This window comes from Girardinichthys multiradiatus, chromosome 14, assembly GCF_021462225.1.
Source record: "Girardinichthys multiradiatus isolate DD_20200921_A chromosome 14, DD_fGirMul_XY1, whole genome shotgun sequence".
Lineage (NCBI taxonomy): Eukaryota > Metazoa > Chordata > Actinopteri > Cyprinodontiformes > Goodeidae > Girardinichthys > Girardinichthys multiradiatus.
This window is the reverse complement of record NC_061807.1, coordinates 42884710-42904645: the sequence shown is the minus strand read 5'-3', so window position 1 is coordinate 42904645 and position 19936 is coordinate 42884710. Positions and strand designations below refer to the sequence as shown.

General features: G+C 41.5%; 1 protein-coding gene across 1 annotated transcript; it reads left to right on the top strand.

The window, feature by feature from the left end:
- The first annotated feature begins 176 nt into the window (after positions 1–176).
- On the top strand, positions 177–18375 carry LOC124880805 (leucine-rich melanocyte differentiation-associated protein). Its single transcript, XM_047386161.1, has 5 exons — positions 177–236; positions 3989–4226; positions 11698–11880; positions 11974–12051; positions 18064–18375. Exons 2-5 carry the CDS (start codon positions 4063–4065, stop codon positions 18251–18253), a joined length of 615 nt encoding a protein of 204 aa, XP_047242117.1. The 5' UTR covers positions 177–236; positions 3989–4062; the 3' UTR covers positions 18254–18375.
- Positions 18376–19936: the final 1561 nt, after the last annotated feature.

The following is a 19936-nucleotide window of genomic DNA, read 5'->3' as shown; positions in this document are numbered from 1 at the left end:
TTACATTTAAACGTGTTCATGTCATTGAATTGATTGTAGATTCCCTTTTCTAAGAATCCCAGGCTGCATTATTTAGATCAGGACCAGTGGGTTTGAACCACAGGGTTAAGCAGCAATGTGATTATCTCCATCATGTGATCTCCTAGCGGGGCATGAAAGAGGCCCTTTTATAAGCTGGGAATAGTTTGCAGACATTTGCTTGCAGTGAAGAGATCCAGGATGTCCTCCTCAGTTCGGTGAGTTCAGCTGAAATTGACCAAATATGCTTGAAGAACATGTATCCAGTTGTATGCTGGACCAATGCAGCAGAGAATCCTGAATATTCATGTTTTCATTCAACTGATTTCAAAAATGTTCTTGGTAAGATTTTAAGTATTTAGGTAACTACTATTGTTTTTGAGCCGATTTATTTAAGAACAAGTGTTTTTCAGCTAATTCTGCCATGTGTCATAAATAAGACAGAAAATCTGACAGATAAATATTTTTTAAATGGCATTTTGTGTTAAAAACTGATATTTTACTAACGTTAACATTAACACCAGTACATCTGCATTTAATCCATAGAATGTCTTGTTTTTATCTTGAATAATACAGGATGCCCCTAAAGCTACATTCATGTAAATGTTGAGAAGTGATCCATGTGTTTTGCAGCCTTGACATTTCTTCCATGATTTTCTTAAATGCTGAAACGTGTTTTTTATTTTTGCTCTTGAGAAGAGTCAATACTCCTTCTTCATAACTTCATAACCCTGACATGTAGTACATGAGCTTCTGGGCCAAGGTCTGACTGATGGTGATCCATTCTTCTCTTCTTTGTGCTTAGAGTTATCAGTGTGTTGGCTTCTGTGTTTCCACCTGCATTTTGAGAACTGACCACAGGTTCTCAGTGGAAGTTAAGATCTGGGGAAATTCTTGACCACAGTTTCAAAATGTTCATGATATCTTTAAACAACTTTCATATAATGTTTACTTTGTTACATGGTCCTTCATCATGTTGACAAATGCTGACCAAATTATTCTTGGACTGTGTAAAGAAGTTGCTCTAGGAAGACTATAATTCACATTAATTCTGCATAGTTTATTTATACAGCCTCAATTCACAACTAATGTCATCCTAAACATTACAAAGCAAAACAATTGACATCCAGGTAATTTAGGTTAGTTCAAATTCAGTTCAAAACTGTCCATGTAAGCTCAAATATATAAACATACACTCCCACTAATCTTTGGATAAATGTTGATCTGGGAAGTTGCAGATATCAGTTGTGGCCAAACGTATTTGTCTTACTGTAAGTAACAATATGATATTATATTCTGTAAACTGATAATTTACCAAAAAGAAATGGGCTGAAGCCAAGGCCTGCACCTGCCCTATTCCAGGATTCCAAGATTTGAATTGATCAAATTAATTGAGAACATGTGTGCTATGATCCTTAGATTTTTGAGTTTTGGGTTTCTTGTATGTATATGTCTTTCTCATTTTTCTGTTATTTATGTATTCCTCTGTATTAGTTTCTTAGTTTGTTCTTGTGTTCCTTGTTCTGTTAGAACTATTTCTGTAAGATATCAATTTTCCTCTCCGATTCTTTGCTTCTGTTTACCTCCCCTGAGTTAATAAATCTCCTCTCAGTTTCTCTGCTTCTCACTCTGCCTCAGCTGCAACTCATTTTCTCTGATTTGCTCATCTGGTTTCCTTGTCATCTTGCTTCTCTACCTCAGTATTTAAGCTACTTATTTTTCCTTGTTCACTGCCAAATTCTTCCATGATCCTGCCATGCTCCCCATCTCTTTGCCTGGTTCTTTGCCAGGGCTTTGCTTCCTGTTTTGTGTGAGACACATCTGTTGTAAGTTGTTATTTTATTGAATGAATTTAATCATATTTCTGTTTATGTCTGCACTTGGGTCCTTCCACAACTGACTATCATGACAATGTGGGAATACCATTCAACATTTAATCACTATTCTTCATTAAAGCTCCAAGCAGCGTTGGGCCACCCTCGCAGCATAGTGCTGCCTGCCTCGCTGCCTGCAACCCAGCGCTCCATTACCCATGTCACCACTAGGCAGTATTGTGAGCAAGCCTAAACTTGAACTTCAGGCTAAGTTCTGCTCTGGTGAGTTCTCAAATTTTGGCCAAAATCCGACCTTCCCAAAGGAAGCTGTGGTCACTTCCTGTTTGCTGATGAAGGATCAATAATGATCACCTGAATCTAGAATTATTATCTGTTCTGAGACAAAGTTTAAAACTTGTACAGACTGTCAAGGAGGGTCATTCACCACAGAAACCTTTTACCTAGTTCTCAGTGGGCAGGGCTAAAGTGATGATAAAATTTGGTGCGGATCCAATAATCATAAGGGAGATATTGTCGTTTGAAATATTCTGGGGGCACAGTTCAGTCAAATTCCAATGTAATCCAGCTGAGCTATTTGGTGGTTGACAAAGATCATTCATATCCAGTTTGGAGCAAGTTGGATCATGCATGTGTGTTTTAGAACCAACTGTATGCAAGATATCAAAATTTGCAGGTCTGCCATGCCAACACGGTCCAGCTAACAGTCACTGTTCCCTGTAGGATTCAACTTCACCTTGTTCTGTGTTATCAGACTCCTTGACTGCTTGAAACTTGCATGAGTGATAATGTAAAAGAAGGACATCTATTAGAGGAACATGTGACTTCATATTCTTAGTGGGTAGGGCAATCTTGATGTCAGCAAATAAGAAGGTGAATGTATTGGGTACTGGAGGTTATTAAACCTTTTATAGCAAGAAGTAAGATTTTGAGGCTTTGCCAAAGCCACATACTTTCATACAGCAAAAAGCTTTTGATAACTTTTGATCCCCAATGCATTAAGACTATACAGTCATTTTGAAGTCTTTAAGTAAAAAGCTGTAAGAGGAGTTTGCTCAGATACACATGTGTGAAGGAGAAAAAATGGCGACTTTAATCCAAAATGGCTAACTTCCTTCGGAGTTCAAACCATACCTTGAAGAGACGTTTTTGTTCTCTAAGTTAAACCGGTTGGCCTATCTCAGTTTAGTGGGAGCTGCAAAGCCATTTGGCCACGCCCCTTTAGAATTCCATTGATATCCAGAACATTTTACTCAGGGGGACAATTCTGTGCAAGGTTGGGTGAGTTTTCATATGTTTATGCCTCCAAAAAGCCACTTAAAGGGTCAAAAGAATAATATTAAGAAATCTTGTCATTACAAGAGGCCTTCTCAGCGCTTTTGCTGCTCAGGCCTAAATATATGAATTAATAAGTCCCCTACAATACACAGTCGGCACTGATTAATTTTAGGAAACATCTGTCAAAAACCTCATTGGTTCTATCACATTCATAGTCTAATTATTAATGAAAAGAGACGTGTTTGGCCATCGTGCACAGAGACATGTTTGGAGAAAACTAAACTGTCAAGTATGGTGGTGCAGGTTTGATGATGTAGGCTTGTTTTGCAGCCAGAGTACTTGGGCATCTGAAGTCAATGACTTGATGAAGAACTCCTACGTATACCAAAGTATTCTTCAGTCAGTTGTGAGGCCATGTGTTTGGCAGTTAACACTTGTTCCTCACTGGGTCAACAGGACGGTGATCTCAAACACAGCATCATATCTCCAACCCAATGACTGACAACTAAAAAACACAAGGTGTTGCAATGCCCCACTGAAAGTCTAGACCTAAAGTTAATCAGTTAAATCATGGCTTATCTTGTTTTTTTTCATGACTGAATTGACAACCATGGCTTCTGGTTTTATATATGGATAAACATATAGTTCAGTCATTGACTATGATTTGCATCATATCCTTCTGTCTCATAGTGTGTTACTCTACCAAAGTACTTTCCACAGTCTTCATACAAAAATAGTCTGCAATATTAGAGTTGGTAAAATACTAAAACCTACATCAGTAAAGTACAGTGTAGGTTTGAATGTCATTCAGGATGCTCAGTGATGCATATGAACAATTACCAGTTTTGTTTCTTGTTCAGGCTGCTCATGGTGTGATCATACTTCATCCTTCCAAGTGGGGAGAAGAAGCAGAAGTTAGAGTTGTTTTTTTGTCATGGATCTTCAGACCTCAGCAGAGCACAGGCTGGCCAATCAAGCCTCAGGTTTCCACTGGCTTTCCTTTGCTTATCAGGGCCTGACAGAGATCCCATATGACACCATACTAATGCAGACAGACACGCTGGAGGTCTTGGACCTGAGTTACAATATCCTGGATGAGTATCCTTTTTTTATCAGACTGAAAACCGAGTCACCAGGGGGTGTATATATGGCATGCAATTCTGGTTCTTTGAGCTAAATAAAAAGTATTACCCCAAAACTCTATAACTTGCCTTGCATTTGAGTAGTGATGAAATGCCCCCGTCAAAGGAAAATAACCTACCATTTTCTTATTGCTTATCTGATACTGTACCCTACACAGCTTGCTCACCAGCTAAGCCAGGATGTGATGCTTTCTTTAACAAATACAAATCTGAAAAGTGTGCCGTGCATTTATTTTCAGTCCCCTTTTGTCTAATACCCCTAAATAAAAATCTCGTACTCGTCGTCTTCCGCTTCATCCGGGACCGGGTCGTTGGAGCAGCAGACTCAGTAGAGACACCCAGACGTCCCTCTCTCCTCTCGGGGGAGCCCATGGCGTTGCAAGGCCAGCCGAGAGGCATAGTTCCTCCAGTGTGTCCTGTGCCGTCCCCTGGACCACTTCCCGGTGGGACTTGCCTGGAATACCTCAAGAGCCACCTCAACTGGCTCCTCTTGATGTGGAGGAGTAGCGACTCTACCCCGAGCTCCTCCAGGATGGCCAAGCTCTTCACCCTATCTCTAAGGGAATCCCCGGCCACCCTACGGAGGAAGCTCATTTCAGCCGCTTGTATCCGGGATCTCATTCTTTCGATCATGACCCAAAATCCATGGCTGTAGGTGAGGGTAGGAACGTCGAACGACCGGTAAATTGAGAGCTTCACATTTTGGCTCACCTCTCTCTTCACCACAACGGTGTGGCACAGCGTCCCCATTCTCCCCTCACTCATGAACAAGACCCCAAGATATTTGAACTCCTCCACTTGAGGCAGGAACTTCCCTCCAACCTGAAGAGGACAAGCCACCCTTTTCCGGATTTTACAGACCTGGAGGAGCTGATCTTCATCCCAGCCACTTCACACTCGGCTGCCCCAGTGCATGCTGTGGGTCTTGGCTAGAGGGGGCCAGCAGGACCATGTCATCTGCAAAAAGAAGAGACAAAATCCACTGGTCCCCAAACCAGACCCCTCTGGCTATTGGCTGCATCTAGAAATCCTGCCCATAAAAGTTATGAACAGGACCGGTGACAAAAGGCAGCCCTGCCAGAGTCCAACATGCACCGGGAAGAGGTCCAACTTAGTGCAGGCAATATGGACCAAACTCCTGCTCCGCTTGTACAGAGAACGGATGGCCCCTAATAAAGGGCCCCTGATTCCGTACTCTTGGAGCACCTCCCACAGGGCACCAGGTGGGACACAGTCGTATGCCTTTTCCGGGTCCACAAAACACATGTGGACCGGTTGGGCAAATTCCCATGAACCCTCAAGTACCCTGCAGAGGGTGTAGAGCTGGTCTAGTGTTCCATGTCCGGGACGAAAACCACACTGCTCCACCAGAAGCCAAGGTTTGACTATCGGCCGGACTCTCCTCTCCAATACCCTGGCGTAGGCCTTTTCAAGTAGGCTGAGGAGTGTAATCTCCCTATACTTGGAACACACCCTCCTTCTTATGAAGGGGGACCACCACCCCGGTCTGCCAGTCCAGAGGCTCTGACCCCGACCGCCACGCAATGTTGAAGAGGCGTGTTGACCATGACAGCCCCACAACATCCAGAGACTTGAGGTACTCAGGCCGGATCTCATCCACCCCCCAAGCCCTGCCACCGCAGAGCTTTTTAACGACCTCAGTGACTTCAGCCTGGGTGATGAAAGAGTCCAACCCCATGTCCCCAGCATCTGCTTCCACCAGGGAATGCGTGATGGTAGGATTGAGGAGATCCTCGAAGTACTCCTTCTAATGCCCAATAATGTCCTCATTCAAGGTCAGCAGCTACCCACCCCCACTGTAAACAGTGTTGGTGAAGTACTGCTTCTCCCTCCTGAGGCGCCGGATGGTTTGCCAGAAACGCTTCGAAGCCAACCGGTAGGCCTTCTCCATAGCCTCACCGAACTCCTCCCAGGCCAGAGTTTTTGCTTGCTGTGGCACGCTTGGCCTCACACTCCATTTCAGCCACCTCAGGAGTCCCACAAGCCAACCACAGCTGAAAGGACTCCTTCTTCAGCTTGAGAGCATCCCTTACTGCCGGTGTCCACCACCGGGTTCGGGGATTGCTGCCACGACAGGCAACACAGAGCTACGGCAAGCGGCATGGACAATAGACGCAGAGAACATGGTCCACTCGGACTCTGTCTCCAACCTCCCCCGGAATCTGGTCACAGCTCTCCCGGGGGTGGGAGTTGAATACATCCCTGGTCGTGGGCTCCGTCAGACGTTCCCAGCAGACCCTCACTATGCGCTTGGGCCCGCCAAGTCTGTCCCGCTTTCTCCTCTTTCAGTGGATCCAACTCACCACCAGGTGGTGATCAGTGGACAGCTCAGCCCCTCTCTTCACCTGAGCCGCAAAACATGCGGCCGAAGGTCTGGAGACATGACAACAAAGCCGATCATTGACCTCCTGCCTAGGGTGTCCTGTTGCCAAGTGCACAGATGAACGCCCTTATGTTTGAACATGGTGTTCATTATGAACAATCCGTGACTGGTACAGAAGTCCAATAATGAAACACCACTCGGATCGGGGAGGCCATTCCTCCCAATCACGCCTTTCCAGGTGTCACTGTCATTTTCCACGTGGGCGTTGAAGTCCCCCAGCAGAATAACGAAGTCCCTGAGAAAGGCATTATGTAGCACCCCAGACAGGGACGCCACCAGCCGGTTCTCCGCACTACCGCTGAAACAACAGTCAGAGAGCTGTCCCTGACCCGAAGGGGCAGTTATGCAACCCTCTCATCCACTGGGGTAAACCCCAACACGAGATGGCTGAGCTGGGGAGCAACAAGCAAACCCACCCTAGCTCGCCGCCTCTCCCCGCGGGCCACTCCATAGTAGAAAAGAGTACAACCTCTCTCGAGGAGCTGGGCTCCAGAGCCCATGCTGTGCGTGGAGGTGAGCCAGATTATTTCTAGTCGGTTTCTCTCGACCTCCTGCACAAGCTCAGGTTCCTTCCCCTCCAGTGAGGTTACATTCCATGTCCCTAGAGCCAGCATAGGCATCCGGAGATCGGGCCGTCAAGGTCTCCACCTTCATCCGCTGTCCGATCGTCTTTGCACTGGTCCCTCATGATTCCCCCTGCAAGTGGTGAGCCCACTGGGGGATGGCCTCGCATCTCTCATTCGGGCTTGGCCCGGCCGGGTCCCGCGAGGAGCAATCCGGCCACCAGGCACTCTCTGACAAGTCCCGACCACAGGCCTGGCTCCAGGGTGGGACTCCAGCTTTGCCGTACCATGCGATGTCATGTGCTTCGATTGTTTGGTCCTTATGAAGGCGTCTTAAATCGGTCTTTGTCTGGCCTGTCACCCAGAGCCTGTTTGCCATGGGAGACCCTACAAGGGACATTTGAGCCCCATACGACATAGCCTCTAGGATCAATCGAGCACTCAAACACCTCCACCACGTTAAGGTGGCAGTTCAAATAAATATAAAAAAAATAAAATCTAAAGAAATCAATTACCTTCAGAAGACACCTTATTAGTAAAAAGAGTCCATCTGTGTGTAAATTAATCTTAGTAAAAATGCTGCTGTTCTGTTTCTGGCCTCAGAGGTCAGTTAGAGAACATTAGAGAACAAACAGCATCATGGAGACCAAGGAACACAGCAGACAGTTCAGAGAGGAAGATTTAGAGAAGTTTAAAGCACGGTTAGGTTCTGAAACATCACTTTGCTTTGAAGGTCTCATAGAGTTCTGTTCAGTCCATCATTTGAACATGGAAAGAGGATGGACCAACTGCAGACCTACCAAGACATAGACGACCACCTAAACTGACAGGCTGGGCAAAGAAATCATTAATCAGCTCACAGCTCAGGTTTGAGAATCTGTTGACAGGACAACTACTTTTCTTGTGCTCCACAAATTTGGCCTTTTAAGGAAGGGCTCCAAGAAGAAAGCCAAGTCTTGTTTAAGTTTCCTACGTGTAAAATGATAGAAGTGGAGGCAAGCAAATCATCTTTAACATTCAATTCCCACAGTGACACATAATGGTGGCAGTACTATGTTGTGGGAATGCTTTTCTTCAGCAGGGACAGCTGGTCAGAGTTGATGGGAAGATGGATGGAGCTAAATACAGGACAATCCTTGAAGAAACCTGTTAGAGGCTGCAGACACCGGAAACTGGGGTGCAGGTTCACCTTCTAGACAGAGCTACAATGGGTTAGGGGTTAAAATCCCTCTGACCACTGTGCAGGACTTGTATATGTCATTCCCAAGACGAATTGACGCCGTATTGGCCGCAAAAGGAGGCCCTACACCATACTAATAAATTATTGTGATCTAATACCAGGTGTTTCAGTTTCATTGTCCAACCCCTGTAGCTGTTATATCATTGACACTTTACCAATACCAATTTACTGTTACAGCAATACATTATTGCCTTTATGTGTCATTTTATTATTTTCTGTGTACAGTAGGAAATATATGATCTTGTAATCAGAAAACTTTGTAATAAAACAACCCCCGCTTTTAGAACAAAAGGCCTGCATTTTTTACAGCCAGAAGGAGGCAGGACTACATGGCAGTGAAAGAACCCGGCCTTCCACTACTTGGGTTGAGGCTTTATCTTCTTCTTCAAGGCAAACTATTATGGTTACAAAATAAACATGATGTATCGTTACAGTATTACTATTGTGTTCCTAAGAAGATGAGGAGTATGAGGCACCTGCCCGTCACCTACATAGTGCCTCAATGCCCATGAAACTCAAGGTAGCTTCTGTCCCAACAAAAAGGAGCAGCTCATCCAAGTCAACAAAGAGAGGTAAACAACTTTCAAGGCAGGCAAGTCAGGCTAACTCTAGACCTGGTGATGACAATGAGGACAAGTGGCACTCTCCAGGTGAGCCTGACATTGAGGCACAAGCTCCTACATTTAGCCAGAGGCATCCTCCAGGACCTTGACTTGACATCATAAAATCATGGTCACCGCTGACCCTGTTCAAGCTGTTTTTACTGTAAGCACCATCCAGAACATAAACAATATTACCAATTCGAATGCGAATTTCAACTGGCAAGAAATTCCTGTGGTCAACAAGTTTGTTCATTTAGTTTTTATTGCTAATTGTTCTTGCACACTTGTTTATATAGTTTATCAGTGCTAATTCTTTTTTTTTTTCAATAACATTCCTCCAGTTGGAGATAAAAGGATACAATTTAGTTTGATTTCTTCTCATTATATTGATTTTATGCTGTACACAATTGTACATTTTGATGACATACAGGGTAAATGTCATGACCAAAGGCTGTCTCATGAGTCCTACAGTGGAAATCAACACTTTTATTTGACCAGATTCCCATTTATGAAAGAAAAAAACACATGCAGCACAATTTTGACACATTTGGCTACATTGTGCCGAAATCCCAGCTCCGTCTGGCACATTGCCCGACTAAAACCTTTGTGGAACAAACATGCTTCAACTTATTCAATCCAACTTTGCTGCAGTTATAGTCAAGATATCGATGAATACAACCCAGGATTTCCAAAGGATGTTCATGGTGTTTTGCATTCAAATACAAATGAGATGAAACGGCAATCAGGTGAATTTAATTAACAGAAACACAAACAAGTATGGATCATGACTGTCATTAATTTCACCAGAAACACACAGGTGGAGATCAATGAAAAAATACACTAAATCATAATAAACTTATGATAGAATGAAACCATCTTGATACAAGGCAAAAAGAGTTTGTTTTCTTTGCAGTAACACACACGAGTTCAGTGACATGTCTAGTAATCTTGATCCCAGTCCAATTGAAAATGTATTGTGAAAACCTGAGAATCCACTCCTCATTCTACTCCTGGTTCAGAAAAAAGCAGCACTGTTGTATGAAAACAGAGAACAAAAGTCTAAGAATCAGATAAGTAAATATAACACATACAAATAAGTTGTTGTTCATATAAATAAATACTGAAGTTTGGGGGGAAATCAAGCCTTTATATTTTGTTGAACTGGTACAAAGATGTTCATTGCAGACATACTGTCTCAGGAAATTGCAAATGTCTCAGCAAAGCTTTGATAATTAATGTGGTCTGCTTTATATGGCAGTCATATTTTTAATAGTGTGTTTTCTTAATCTGTTTAAATTCAGTGTTAACTTTATGAGTAAATCCTTCACTATACCAGTGGTGTCTTACTTAACATCCATACATGGTGATCTGGAGCTTGCAGCTGCCTCTTGTTCAGCCCCCTCAGCTGCTGGGTGAAACAGCCCCCTAATCAGAGCTTGTGTAGCTGGTGAGGGCATAAAGTGTTCATTGGTTAAACAAGATTTAAAAAATCCTCTTTAAGTCATCCAGTTTTCAATGTAGTCTAATGTCCCGAGCTGAAATAATTACTCCCTGCAGCTATAAATAACTTATATACTGTTACCTATATCTGCAACCCAGCTTTACTGGTTACTGGGTTGAGGCAATACTTAAAGATCCATTTGTCAGGAAATCCATTTATAGTAAAAAAAAAAACGGAATAACTATGCTCACCAAGTTACCATGTTTTAAAGCTGCAATGAACTTGAATGAGAAATCCATGTGGCCAAGAAAGATACATCCACAGCTTATGAGACTGGTAAGATACTCTCTGAGATGCTTGACAGGAACAGACGAGTCCTCTGACAACTCTAAATAAAACACCTTTTATACATGTCCTGAAGAAAAATAATTCTAACATCTTACAAATTGTCTGCTTTCAAAGTGTCCTGTGTATAAATTCCTGGATAGCTCATATGTAATTAAAAGACCAGATACAACACCTAACTGGTAAGAAACATTGTTTTTTATGCAGCTTTTACAGTGAAGCTTCTGCCTCAAAGAAGATAGGCTTTAAAGCAACCAAGTGGGTCAAAAAGCTTTCATTGCAGAATGTGATGTTATTTTTGTGGGTATATGTTAACAAAACCATCTGGTAAATAAGATCGTGAATTGATATGTAAATGATTAGAATTTCCAGAAACTGGCACATCTAGGCCTAAGAAGTGATGGCATCACAAGCTGAACTGTGTGTTTGTCAGGCAGTTAGTGAAGTGACCAATATTCTATTTAAAACCGTAAGTAAAAATCATCAGATGCAGATGACGCTTTGTAGATACATCGAACAACATCTCAGTGGTCTTATTACCTGCTATTTGATTACATGTATGACTCCTTGGAAACAGCTGTTTGAATATTGCTGCACTGGGAAAACCAGTATTTGCTTTAAGTGGAGCAGGTTCCACTCGGATCTTAGATCTTTGTGTCCTGAGATGGATGGATGGATGGATGGATGGATGGATGGATGGATGGATGGATGGATGGATGGATGGATGGATGGATGGATGGATGGATGGATGGAAAGTTTTGCCAGCAGTTCTACATTCAGTGAACAGGCCATCCGTGTTTTTAGTGTGATCTCCTTGATTCTGTTTTTACTGGAACCCGGCTCTGTTGGGGCGGCTCGAGAAGCTCAGCACTCTGATTCTGGACTCCAACAACTACACATCTCATGTCAAGTTTCCCTACATGCCGAGCATTACCGCAGTTTGCATCAACAAGAACAAGATTCACAACCTGCCAGTGTTTGTGGAGGAGATCAGGCAAAAGTTCCCCAATATCAAGTCAGCTATTATTTCCAGTTCTGCAGGCAGCTGATGGTAGTGCATCCTTCTGTCCTCTATCTGATGCATGTCTCTGTTCCTTTCGAACTGTAGGATCCTGAGTATGATGAACAATGAGGCCGCACCTAGCTACTTCAATGGAGGAAGTCTGTCCCAATATAAAGACTACAGGTGAGCTTTTGACTTTCATTTCTCTTCCAAAACACAGGTATCTTGATAAATAATATGTTGCTTTAGATATTATTTTCAATAAACATCTGCATTAAAAGATCTATAGATTAAACCAGATGTTTAGATTTCCTGTATAAAAAGACACATAACCTTTTTTTTACTGTCTTACATTAAATCAGACTATATTTTCCCTTTTCTAGGTAAGTTTGGATTACCAAAATTATTATTTGCTAAATACCAAAATAATGAGAGAATTGCTTTAAGCATTCTCCAAGTTGTTTAAAATGTATTAGTTTACTTCCATTTCCATATTATTTAATAGACAGCCCTTTAAACTGTGGAACTAGCAAACTCATACTTTGGATTTCTTTCCACAAGCTTCTCACAATAGTTTTCAGGAATTTTGTCTCATTACTTTTAATAAAACTGGTAGAACTGGGTTTGGGTTTGTAGGGCTCTGCTCCCACACACTTTTTCAACTCTTCTCACAAATTTTCTATGAGACTGAGATCAGGGCTTTGTGGTGGCCAATCCAGACCTTTGGCTTTGCTGTCCTTCAGCAACTACAGGTCCTTCTCAAAATATTAGCATATTGTGATAAAGTTCATTATTTTCCATAATATAATGATGAAAATTTAACATTCATATATTTTAGATTCATTGCACACTAACTGAAATATTTCAGGTCTTTTATTGTCTTATTACGGATGATTTTGGCATACAGCTCATGAAAACCCATAATTCCTATCTCACAAAATTAGCATATCATTAAAAGGGTCTCTAAACGAGCTATGAACCTAATCACTGAATCAACGAGTTAACTCTAAACACCTGCAAAAGATTCCTGAGGCCTTTAAAACTCCCAGCCTGGTTCATCACTCAAAACCCCAATCATGGGTAAGACTGCCGACCTGACTGCTGTCCAGAAGGCCACTATTGACACCCTCAAGCAAGAGGGTAAGACACAGAAAGAAATTTCTGAACGAATAGGCTGTTCCCAGAGTGCTGTATCAAGACACCTCAGTGGGAAGTCTGTGTGAAGGAAAAAGTGCTGCAGAAAACGCTGCACAACGAGAAGAGGTGACCGGACCCTAAGGAAGATTGTGGAGAAGGGCCGATTCCAGACCTTGGGGGACCTGCGGAAGCAGTGGACTGAGTCTGGAGTAGAAACATCCAGAGCCACCGTGCACAGGCGTGTGCAGGAAATGGGCTACAGGTGCCGCATTCCCCAGACCTGGGCTACAGAGAAGCAGCACTGGACTGTTGCTCAGTGGTCCAAAGTACTTTTTTCGAATGAAAGCAAATTCTGCATGTCATTCGGAAATCAAGGTGCCAGAGTCTGGAGGAAGACTGGGGAGAAGGAAATGCCAAAATGCCAGAAGTCCAGTGTCAAGTACCCACAGTCAGTGATGGTCTGGGGTGCCGTGTCAGCTGCTGGTGTTGGTCCACTGTGTTTTATCAAGGGCTGGGTCAATGCAGCTAGCTATCAGGAGATTTTGGAGCACTTCATGCTTCCATCTGCTGAAAAGCTTTATGGAGATGAAGATTTCATTTTTCAGCACGACCTGGCACCTGCTCACAGTGCCAAAACCACTGGTAAATGGTTTACTGACCATGGTATCACTGTGCTCAATTGGCCTGCCAACTCTCCTGACCTGAACCCCATAGAGAATCTGTGGGATATTGTGAAGAGAATGTTGAGAGACTCAAGACCCAACACTCTGGATGAGCTAAAGGCCGCTATCGAAGCATCCTGGGCCTCCATAAGACCTCAGCAGTGCCACAGGCTGATTGCCTCCATGCCACGCCACATTGAAGCAGTCATTTCTGCAAAAGGATTCCCAACCACGTATTGAGTGCATAACTGTACATGATTATTTGAAGGTTGACGTTTTTTGTATTAAAAACACTTTTCTTTAATTGGTCGGATGAAATATGCTAATTTTGTGAGATAGGAATTTTGGGTTTTCATGAGCTGTATGCCAAAATCATCTGCATTAAGACAATAAAAGACCTGAAATATTTCAGTTAGTGTACAATGAATCTAAAATATATGAATGTTAAATTTTCATCATTACATTATGGAAAATAATGAACTTTATCACAATATGCTAATATTTTGAGAAGGACCTGTAATTTGAAACTAATTTGGTGGTTTGATCAAAGTCATTGTCCATTTGGAAGACCCGTTTGTGTCCAAGGTTCAACTTCCTGACAGATTTCTACAGATGTTGCTTCACTGTTTCCACATAATGTTCTTTTCTCAAGATACCATATATATATTTTAAAGCCCCTCCTGCGTTAAAACACCCCTCCCCCATGCTGCCACCCCGTACATAACAGTAGGGTCAGTGTTGTCAGGCTTCAAGCTTCCTTCTTTTTCCACCAAATGTAACAATGGCCATTATCACCAAACATTTCAATTTTACTTTCATCAGACCACAGGACATGTCTCTAAATTCAAGGTATTTGTACATCTGCAAACTGTAATCTGGCTTTTGATGTTGTGTTTGGATTATTGGCATCTTCTTCTTCGAGGGACCTTTCACCTCATGCTGGTACTGGACTCATTTCACTGTGGATAATGACACTCACATTTCAGCAGCATCTTCATAAGCTTTTGTTCTTGGGTTGATTCACACATTTCATACCAGAACATGTTCATCTCTAGGATACAGAACACGTCGTCTTTCTGAAGAGTATGATAGCTGGACGTCTCCAGGCTGTTTATTCTTGCATATAATTGTTTGAACAGATGAACATGGAACCTTCAAGCATCTAGAAATTGGATCTAATCTGCTGATTGCAGCCAGGGAGACAGGGTAGAGGGAGACGTGCCAGAAGCATAACACAGTGTGCTTGCACTGAATTCAAATTTTGTGAATTAACCTGAAGTTTACAAAAACATGACATCAATATCTGTGCCCAAACAATAACTAGTACTAGTAGTAATAACTTAGTGTATGTAAACTTCTGACTTAGAAGAATGTAATTTAAAAATCTCTTATTATACTGGCATTTAGCAAATAGACATCATTTTGGTAACCTTACAGGAAACATTTAGTCTGGTGTAATGTCAGACAGTAAGAAATCTGATTATGTGTTTTTTCATACAGTGCACGTAAATAGCTGGTTTCAACTAACTGTTAAAAATGTGTGTATGAAATAAAATTTCTAACTAGCTGCTATATATTGTTGCTAACATAACAGTTACACCTACAATAGGAATAATAAAGGAACTATAATTCAGGAACAAACTTTAATATTTTGTCTAAACACATCTTTAAGGTGCAGTGTGTTGTAAACTCAGATAGCAAAGAACAAATTAATACATTGGCAGTGATTGCAATAATCCAAATTACTGTGATGTTCTTTGGGACTGACCAGTAACATTATAACAGTAACTATACATATATATATATATATATATATATATATACAGGTCCTTCTCAAAAATTGAACATTCATATATTTTAGATTCATTGCACACTAACTGAAATATTTCAGGTCTTTTATTGTCTTAATACAGATAATTTTGGCATACAGCTCATGAAAACCCAAAATTCCTATCTCACAAAATTAACATATCATTAAAAGGGTCTCTAAACGAGCTATGAACCTAATCATCTGAATCAACGAGTTAACTCTAAACACCTGCAAAAGATTCCTGAGGCCTTTAAAACTCCCAGCCTGGTTCATCACTCAAAACCCCAATCATGGGTAAGACTGCCGACCTGACTGCTGTCCAGAAGGCCACTATTGACACCCTCAAGCAAGAGGGTAAGACACAGAAAGACATTTCTGAACGAATAGGCTGTTCCCAGAGTGTTGTATCAAGGCACCTCAGTGGGAAGTCTGTGGGAAGGAAAAAGTGTGGCAGAAAACGCTGCACAACGAGAAGAGGTGACCGAACCCTGAGAAACATTGTGGAGAAGGGCCGATTCCAGACCTTGGGGGACCTGCAGAAGCAGTGGACTGAGTCTGGACTAGAAACATCCAGAGCCACCGTGCACAGGCGTGTGCAGGAAATGGGCTACAGGTGCCGCATTCCCCAGTTCAAGTCACTTTTGAACCAGAAACAGCGGCAGAAGCGCCTGACCTGGGCTACAGAGAAGCAGCACTGGACTGTTGCTCAGTGGTCCAAAGTATTTTTTTTGGATGAAAGCTAATTCTGCATGTCATTCGGAAATCAAGGTGCCAGAGTCTGGAGGAAGACTGGGGAGAAGGAAATGCCAAAATGCCAGAAGTCCAGTGTCAAGTACCCACAGTCAGTGATGGTCTGGGGTGCCGTGTCAGCTGCTGGTGTTGGTCCACTGTGTTTTATCAAGGGCAGGGTCAATGCAGCTAGCTATCAGGAGATTTTGGAGCACTTCATGCTTCCATCTGCTGAAAAGCTTTATGGAGATGAAGATTTCGTTTTTCAGCACGACCTGGCACCTGCTCACAGTGCCAAAACCACTGGTAAATGGTTTACTGACCATGGTATCACTGTGCTCAATTGGCCTGCCAACTCTCCTGACCTGAACCCCATAGAGAATCTGTGGGATATTGTGAAGAGAACGTTGAGAGACTCAAGTCCCAACACTCTGGATGAGCTAAAGGCCGCTATCGAAGCATCCTGGGCCTCCATAAGACCTCAGCAGTGCCACAGGCTGATTGCCTCCATGCCACGCCGCATTGAAGCAGTCATTTCTGCAAAAGGATTCCCGACCAAGTATTGAGTGCATAACTGTACATGATTATTTGAAGGTTGACGTTTTTTGTATTAAAAACACTTTTCTTTTATTGGTCGGATGAAATATGCTAATTTTGTGAGATAGGAATTTTGGGTTTTCATGAGCTGTATGCCACAATCATCTGTATTAAGACAATAAAAGACCTGAAATATTTCAGTTAGTGTGCAATGAATCTAAAATATATGAATGTTAAATTTTCATCATGACATTATGGAAAATAATGAACTTTATCACAATATGCTAATATTTTGAGAAGGACCTGTATATATATATATATATATATATATATATATATATATATATATAGTTACTGTTATAATGTTACTGGTCAGTCCCAAAGAACATCACAGTAATTTGGATTATTGCAATCACTGCCAATGTATTAATTTGTTCTTTGCTATCTGAGTTTACAACACACTGCACCTTAAAGATGTGTTTAGACAAAATATTAAAGTTTGTTCCTGAATTATAGTTCCTTTATTATTCCTATTGTAGGTGTAACTGTTATGTTAGCAACAATATATAGCAGCTAGTTAGAAATGTTATTTCATACACACATTTTTAACAGTTAGTTGAAACCAGCTATTTACCTGCACTGTATGAAAAAACACATAATCAGATTTCTATATTATATATATAATATATATATAATATATATATATATATATATATATAATAATATATATATATAATATATATATATATATATATATATATATTATATATATATAATATATATATAATATATATATATATATATATGTATATATATTATATATATTATATATATATATAATATATAATGCACCCCCTTGTGGCCCAAAACAGCCACAGCACAAGGTTACTGTAGAATGGCTTGTTAAATCTGACAGAAGTCTACCTGTTTGTGTCTACAGTTCATTTTTATTCTTCCTTATCAAACAATTTTAAATGCTCCAGTTTTGATATTTTAAAAATATGTAATATATTCAAATACCCCATCCCTCCTGTCTTAGAGCCAGTATTCTCTCGTTCTTTCTATTCTCCAGTATTCCTATCCAATAAGTACACGCGATGCGTGAACAGATACACCCAGACATTTTTTTCCTCTGTTAAACAGATCTAATAATTTAGAAAACAACTGAAATATTTGAAAGAAACACATTTGCCTTGTGACACCAGAAAGTCAGTTTCCTTTGGGCTGTTTTGGACTACAACTAAAGATGACATCATCTTAGCAACTGAACGTCTTGTCCAGGTTGACTGAATTGTTGTTTTCATGTGGCCTTTTCCGCAGACATTATGTGATCAGTCAGATCCCAGACCTTGAGATTCTGGATGACACAGAGGTTCTGGAGAAGGAGAGAGTCCAAGCCAGGAAAACCTACACACTGCATCAGGACAATCTCAGCAGAAGGAAGAAGGACGAGTTGTCCAGGAAAAACACACACATGCAGAGGAAGGCCGATACCATTATAAGACAATAAAATCGTCCCTTTCACAATATTGATATTCAATTAATTTTGGTCTATACTGATTCTGCCAACATTTATAAATATATTAAATGATGCAGCACCTTCATATTAAAACAAGAAACCTTTCTTGTTCAGATGTGTATCATTTCTGCTTATTTGTCTTTAACTAACTGACTGGTTAACAAGTGCCAAGCAGAGGTCACAAAGATACTACTACAGTATATCTAAGATACTGTTACTGATTTCTGTAGAAGATCTGTGGTTAACAGGGTTTTACCATCTTTTTTCCCTCTCCTTCCTGCTTATTTATAACACATTGTCATGTTTTTGGTTTGGTAAAGTGTAGAGACTGAACTGTCAAAATAGTTATTTTATATTGAAACAGAAAAACTTACAGGCTGGTCTTACACAGGGAGAACAGATCATGGAGCATGGTCAGAAAAACAGGCCTGGTGAAAAAAGCCAAACGGAAGAATCCAGCGGTGAAGAATGGAAATCAGAAGCTTAAACACTGCGGCAGTGGTGGAAGATGACAAAGAAACCAAAATGAGCTAACTAGAGGAGATGTGGAGCAGCTGTGGCAAAATTAATGCAGGGAAGCTGAGGGATGGAGACTAATAAACACCAATGAAGCTCTCGTCTCAGATACAAAGAAACTATTAAAAGAGGAACAATGCTAACACATGTATAACAAAACTACTTCCAAATGTACAAAGAACAAAACACAAGAATAAGTCAGAAACTAAACACAAAGGAATTAAATAGTACCACAACACCTAGAGAACATAAACAGGAAAATCATGAGAGTATAAGACATTGTTGGATGGGTGCAAAAACTTGTTATCACTCATGTAAAAACCTTGGGTTGGAAGGCACCTGCACTATGCCTTCCTCCCTGTGTGTGTGAGATCATTGTTATCTCTGTGTGAACCAGCCTCCTTTCCGTCTCACACACACACACCCTGTCTGAACTGTCTGTTGAACTGTGTATATAAATAAAGAGATAGGGTGTCAAAACTTTGTAGTTTCACTGCAAAGTGGGCTACCCTTGCTGCAAGTAACTATGACTGTATCGTTCTTACCTCTGAGTTGACTAAATAATACCTAACATTTATTGGTCCTTCGAGCCGGATTAATTCAATAACCTTATTTCTCTTTGCTTTAACAGTGACTCTGGGATCCGTGGGGGAAGCCTGACGTCGAGCGAAGCACCGCTGCACAGCCTCCTTTAGCCGGAGTGGCTGAAAGTCCCGGTGTGTGTGAATTCACACCTGGCCAGTGGGTTATTGCCTTCCTCTGCGCGGGGTGACTCTCACAGGGTCCAAAGAGTCACCAAGAAGTCAACTCCGAGGTGAGACAGTTTTAAAATACAGTTCATAGGAAAAGTACTTAACAGTCGTTGGTAGTGCGTCGCCGGTAAGGACGCTGCATTCGAATGGTTTTATTCCACCGTGAAAGGAATAGTGACAAATTTGGTACAATTCCGCCGTGAAGGGGATTAAAGAAAACGACTGAGGATTATTCTCCTGAGAGGGAATAGAGTAAGCGCTATATAAATAAAAGAAGAAAAGTACTTAAAAGTCGTTGGTAGTGCGTCGCCGGTAAGGACGCTGCATTGGGATGGTTTTATTCCACCGTGAAAGGAATAGTGACAAATTAAGGTAGGGCCCCGCCAAGAAGGGGGCCAAATAAAAC